General features: G+C 51.5%; 1 protein-coding gene across 1 annotated transcript in view; it reads right to left on the minus strand.

Moving 5' to 3' along the window:
• Positions 1–113: 113 nt before the first annotated feature.
• filip1b (filamin A interacting protein 1b) overlaps positions 114–6,073 on the minus strand; it is a 16,475-nt gene continuing 10,515 nt past the window's right edge. The window contains exons 3-6 of the mRNA XM_015039519.1: positions 5,298–5,471; positions 4,620–4,798; positions 1,727–4,346; positions 114–533 (exon numbers count right to left, since the gene is read on the minus strand). Coding sequence (XP_014895005.1) covers positions 345–533; positions 1,727–4,346; positions 4,620–4,798; positions 5,298–5,471 — 3,162 coding nt within the window. The 3' untranslated portion in view covers positions 114–344. The remainder of the gene's footprint in view (positions 534–1,726; positions 4,347–4,619; positions 4,799–5,297; positions 5,472–6,073) is intronic.

Raw genomic sequence — 6,073 nt, forward strand, 5'->3', positions numbered from 1 at the left:
TTCAAATTACCCGAAACTTGTGGCTTAAAAAGCCACTTGATTTAAAAGTCAGAAAGGTGAACATGTTAAAGCTGTGAGGTTTGACTCAGAGAGCCGAGACAAGAGAAAGAAGCTGAAGTTTAGATAAATAGTTTATTTGGTTCTGGTCAGAAATGGTTTCACGGTGCCTCTGTAAGTCCAAACCTGCACGAGCAGCAGTGAAGCGAGCGTGGCATCAAACAAGCAGAACCCAACAGAACCCAACAGAACCAGGCTGGGATCAGCATCCGTTCAAAGCAGCAAACCGAAGAAGTGACCGATGAGCAGCTGAAGCCGCGTGTTGGGAGCGGATCCTCATCAGACTCTCAGCCCTTTCCTGCTGCTGCAGAGGCCGAGCTGCACACCCTCGACTTCCTCAGCTCGATCTTCATCGCCTGGCCTTCGGCCCGAGACTCCAACCTCGTCACAGCGGACACACCCACAACCGTCTTCCCGTTGAGCTGCACAGGGATCCGTGAGGCTGCGCTCGGAGCCGACTGCACATCCGAACTGAGCTGAAAACATAAAACCCAGGATGAACAGGAGACACAGGTCCTGGATGGAGAAACCTTGAAGACCCGAGCCTCTTAAAGGGATAGTTCTGGACTTTTCTAGTAACGTTTGAAGCAGTTATCAGCAGTAGATCTTGTTAGCATGTTCCCCCTTTGAAGCTAACAACCAGTGGTGGGCATTGCTAACTCAAAAGCTATCCGGGCTGATAGCGTTGCCACCCGTCCCGTATTGAACCGATACGGGACGCAATTTGTTCCGTACTCTACAAATGTGTATGTGTAATAATAAAGAGATGGTCCCCGAGTAGTTTATATAGTAGGCTGCCCCGGTCATTGTTTGACTCACGGTGTTGGTGATGAGACATTGTGCCCAACTGCTTTCTGGGTAGGTGCTGCCGCCGCAGCTCCCCCCACCCCCTTTACATATAGATGTATATGGTCCCTTATTTTAATTTCTGAAAGGTAGCAACCATACACGCTAACCATAAAGCACTAATCATAAATGTTAGCTCTGCTAACGCTAACGAGTTATACCAACACAGCAATAAATGGAAGCTAATGATGAACACTTATTTCAGCCATGTTGATACCCACCATGTGTCACTGAAACTCTGCTAGCATAAACAACACGGTCTGGAAGTAAAACTCAAAAATGTTCACACAAGATCTCCATTTCACTCTTGTGCTGTACTTCTGCATCTTACTTTTCTACAGTGTTTAAGTTCTTCTTTCACTCATGACGTTACCATCGGGAGTCATATTAGGTCTCACTCATGACCCAAATATGACTCCCGGTCCATCTTGGTCAGACAGTCAAAGATACAGTTGCCAACCGTCCAACCAAAACACACCCAAGGTCTATCACGGTCAGACAGCCTGAGACGCAGTCACATGGAATGGCTAGCAGTGGCTAGCAAGGCCACAATGATTTTAACTTGTTCTAATTGTTGCGTAGTTTCAACATAAATAGACCTGATGTCTTGGTTGGTTGGGCAGTTGGAGATGCTGGTGGTCTGTGAGGACCCACTGACTTTAATGTCTTCTAATTCCTGCATACGTTGTCAGACCGAACTTTCCATCGGATCGGGTGCCAAAACACAATCTGATACCTGCATAATCCTCAGTCACCTAAAACAATTCAGAAGCATTTGAAGTGTCAGAAGATCAGAAGTCACTCGAGATCTTCAGACACTCACCAGAGACTGTGTGGGTCTGGATGCTGCAGTGGTGACAGGGTTGATGGTTATACTGCTGGTCATCTTGTTCTGGCGTGGGGAGCGGAGCACCGTTCCAGTTTCCTGGCAGTCGCAGCTACTTCCTGTTGGTCTGACAGGACTGCTGCTGCCCTCAGCGCTTCTCTGGAACTGGGAGCCCAGGTGGATGTGGATCTTGTTGTCCTCCGTCGTTATGATGTTGCTGTTGAACTTCCTGTCTGGTGGTTTCTCGGAGGTCATCTTGATCAGTGTCCGCCTGGTGGTGCTCTCGTGAGGGTCGGATGAAGCACACACCTCAGCTACCGGCGTGGTGCTAACTGTGATGATGGACACCGGCGACTGCAGGACCCCAGCGATGCTGCTGGGCTTCTCTGGACTCTTGGTCCTAGAGATGCTGGTGACCGTAACTGGAGACTTGACCCGATCAGGATCTCCGCTTACAGTACAGACAGTTGAGGGTTTGGGGACTATGGTGATGCGAGGCTGCTGAAGACCAAGCGTTGGGATGATGGTTGTGCTGGAGAAGAAGTCCTCAGACCGCGGGCTGGTGATCTCCAGGGTGGCCGTGCTCGACCCGTGGTCTGGTGTCACACGGATGTGAAGAGGTCGTCCCAGATTCGGGGACATTGAGGAGGAACCTCTGGTCTGAGTCGGCGTGACGGCCTCCTTCTTGCCCATCCAGGGTGTTGAGGATCTCCCTCCATGGTCTGCTGATGCCGGAGGGTATCGATCCAGAACCGCGGGCCTCTTCAGGCCGTGTTGTCTGAGGTTGTTCATGAGGTGGTTCTCCTCCTGAACGGATTTCCGGATAAATCCGGCTGCGGTTTCATCCTCGGCCGACCCGTTTGACTCCGTCTGGACCGCCGTGGAGGTCACAGGAACGTCCACCATCCTCCTGCCGTTCACACCGGGCCTCAGGGCTCGGCTGTAGCGCTTCGAGGCCTCCAGCTCCCTGGCGAGGTTCTCCACATCCACACTCAGGCGCCTCTTCTTCTCTTCTTCCTCCAGGAACCTCTGCTGGAGGACGGAGAAGTCCACCTGCAGCTGGGAGAGCTGGTCCTCCTTGTTCATGAGTTCGTGGATTTTCTCCTTGAGGGCTAGGACTTCGACCCGCAGCTCTCTGGTCTTGGCCTCCTCCACTTTGCAGCGGATCCTCAGCTGGGCCTCCAGACTCTTGGCCTCGCCTCGCTCCACTGCTTTGCTCCTGGCCACCTGAGCCTTCATCTCGTCCACCAGCTTGGACAGCATGTTTGCTCGGTCCTGCTCGTGTCTGAACTTCTTCTCCAGCAGGTCGTATTCATCCTCCGACCTCATCAGGTCTCCCTCCACCACCTGCAGCTGCTCCAGCCGGCCTCTAAGCCTCTCTATCTCAGTGGTGAGCTTCTGGACTCGGTTGTCTTCTTCTCGGTCTCTGTTGGCCATCTCCTCCAGTCTGTCTGCTCCCATCTTCTTCAGCTTCTCGTTCAGCTCGTCACGCTCTTCCTCGCTGTTCCTCAGCGTCGATCGGAGCTCCTCCCTCTCCAGAGTCAGACCTTCCAGCTGGACTTCTGTCTCTGACTTGAACTTGAGGAACTTCTTGCTCTCCTCTATCAGCTTCTCAGTAACCTCCGTGACCTTCCCTTGCTCTGCCTTCAGCATCGTACTCAAGTCTTCGTGTTTCTGCTCCTCCTGCTTCAGCCGCTCCCCCATCGTCTTCCTCTCGTCCGCCAGGATGACGGTGAAGGACTTCAGCTTCAGCAGTTCCTCTCTGAGGGCCGACTCGTTTGTCTCCAGCTTGGACTCGGATGACTCCAGCTCCTTCAGCCGAGACCGAAGCCGCTCCAGGTCTGTGCCCAGGTCCTTCACCACCTTCCTCTCCTTCTCCAGGTTTTGGTGCAGCTGGGCGCTCTCCGTCCGGCTCCTGCCGAACGCCGCCTCCAGCCTCTCCAGCTCCGCCATCCTCTTCTGGAGGCCGTCCACCTGCAGCCGCAGCTCCTGGTTGCGGTTCTGCTCGTCCTGCAGCCGGTTCCTCAGCTCCCTGCACTGCGTCTCGGTCTTGGTGATCTCCTCGTCTTTGCCCTCCATCTCCAGGACTTTCTTCCTCAGGTTCTCCAGCTCTGCGGTGAGGGAGGAGTTCCCGCGCTCTCCTCTGCTGATCTTCTCCCTCAGCTGCTGCAGGTCCTCCTCAGATTTCTGCAGCAGCGCGTTCCTCTCCTGCAGCTCCCCGGCCCTCTGCGCCAGCCCGTCCAGCTTCAGCCTCAGCTGCTGGTTCTGGGACTCCTGGTCGGCCATCTTGGCCAGCAGGTCTTGGTGCTCCTGCCTGAACCTCGCCTGTTGGGCCTCCAGCTCCGCCTCCAGGCACAGCGCCTTCTGCCCGTCCTGCAGGGCGGCGTCGCTGGATGCGGCCAGCTGCCGCTCCCGGTCCTGCAGCTTCTGGCTGAGGTTCTGGATCTTCTGGTTCTGCTGGTCGATGTGTTCGACATGCAGCTGCCTCTCGTCTGCCAGCAGCAGAGTGAAGGACTTGAGCTTCCCCAGCTCGTCCTGCAGCTTGTCCAGCCTCCGGCGATGGTCCTGGTCCCGCCGGGCCTGCAGGGCCTTCTCCTGCTCCAGCAGCCGCTTCAGTCTGAGGGCAGAGGGAGGAACCGGGCCCCACATAGTCACTCAATTCAATCTTAAATCAATTTAAAAGGAAATTAAATCACAAAAGATGAAATTAAAATTGAATACTTAAAAAATGTCATTAAAATTTTGAATTAATTGAATAGAATTTAAATTGAACTGAACTAAGGGGTTCTGGTTCTGGTTCCTCTCTTCGGATCAGGAGTTCTGGACGACTAGCAGCTCATAAATCAGCTGAGCGCAGCCGGCCCCGGGCAGAAGCAGGCGCTGCGCTCACCTCTCCCTCTCCTGCTCCAGCAGGTTGGTGAAGTCGTCGCTCTTGTTGATGAAGTCGGCGTGTTTCCGCTTCTCGCTGTCCAGCTCCATGACGGTGCGGCGGTGGCATTTCTCCGCCAGCAGCAGCTGCTCCAGCATCCGCCTGTACGTCTCCTTCTGCTTGTCCTCCAGACGGTCCAGCTGCAGGACGAGGCGAGAACCTGTCAGCGCAAACCGTCCGGCCCGGTTCCCACGCCGGAACCGGCAGCTCCAGAGAGCCTGGGGAGCCTGCTGCAGCTCTGGACCGCTGACTTAATTACTAAATAATAAATATGCTATAAAAAACTTAAAAATAAATAAACAAAAATAAAAGAATAACAAATAAGAAAAATATAAAAAAGTAAAAGTAAAATATTACAAAAAATAAACAAAAATAAAAAAGGAAAAACATACAAAATTTATGAAATTAAATAAAAATAAATAATTAAATGATTTAAATATAAATTTTTAAAAATCTACCAATAAAAAAATGATACCAACTGCTGAGTACAGTGGTGGTGGCATCATGCTGAGGGCTTGTTTGAAGTTTAGCTTAGAATGTTCAACGTGAAAACAAACATTTAAACCAATCAGAACCGGACCGGGTCAAAGTGCCCAACCAGCTGGAAGGAGTCAGTCAGAACCGCTTTGACCTTCTGACCTCAGCCATCGGCCTCTCGTACACATCCTCTGTGCGCTGGTTGCCATGGAGAAGCGTGGCGTCCCTCTGCAGCGCCTGCAGCGGCCTGCAGGGGGCAGCAGAACCGTAGTGGGCCTCCAGGGTCTCCGGTCCGGTTCTGTCGGACCGCAGCAGCCTGATGACGTCATCCCGGGCCTGAGGACAGAAAACAGCTCAGATCGGTTCTGGACCCGGAGGAAACAGAAACCAGAACTTGGAGAAGAGTCCGACAGAAACAGACGGATAATCAATAAACCAACCAGATAATCTATCGATCAGTCCATCTCAGCTTCTAGCCGACGTTTCCATTCATCATCTCCTAAACAACATTTAACACTGCGACTAAAACATTTTAAATATTAAAAAACCCAAAATGATTAAAGTCAAAATTCCATTTGAAATAAAAATCATCACCATAATTCGTCTGCAAACAGCTGAAGCGGCTTTTCAGCGATGTTGACATTTCTTTAACAACTGTTGTAAAAATCATTGGGAAGTTTTTAATTTATTATGCAAATAATTAAATAAAATCCACCTGGAGGTTTCCTCTGAAAGCTGCTGAACCAGCAGAGACGTTCATCTGGACGCTAAGGCACAAGCTAACATCAGGGCTTCAGCCAATCAGCACCAAGGAAAAGAATCGCCAGCCAATCGCGTGTCAGCATTCTGCTTTCGGATTTTATTTAGAATATTTCAGATTTTAAAAATCCATAAATTGTCAGATTTTATGTTAATAACCTGCAGTAACAGGTTAACCC

Source organism: Poecilia latipinna, unplaced genomic scaffold (assembly GCF_001443285.1).
Source record: "Poecilia latipinna isolate Pla-1442-1.1 unplaced genomic scaffold, P_latipinna-1.0 Scaffold475, whole genome shotgun sequence".
NCBI lineage: Eukaryota > Metazoa > Chordata > Actinopteri > Cyprinodontiformes > Poeciliidae > Poecilia > Poecilia latipinna.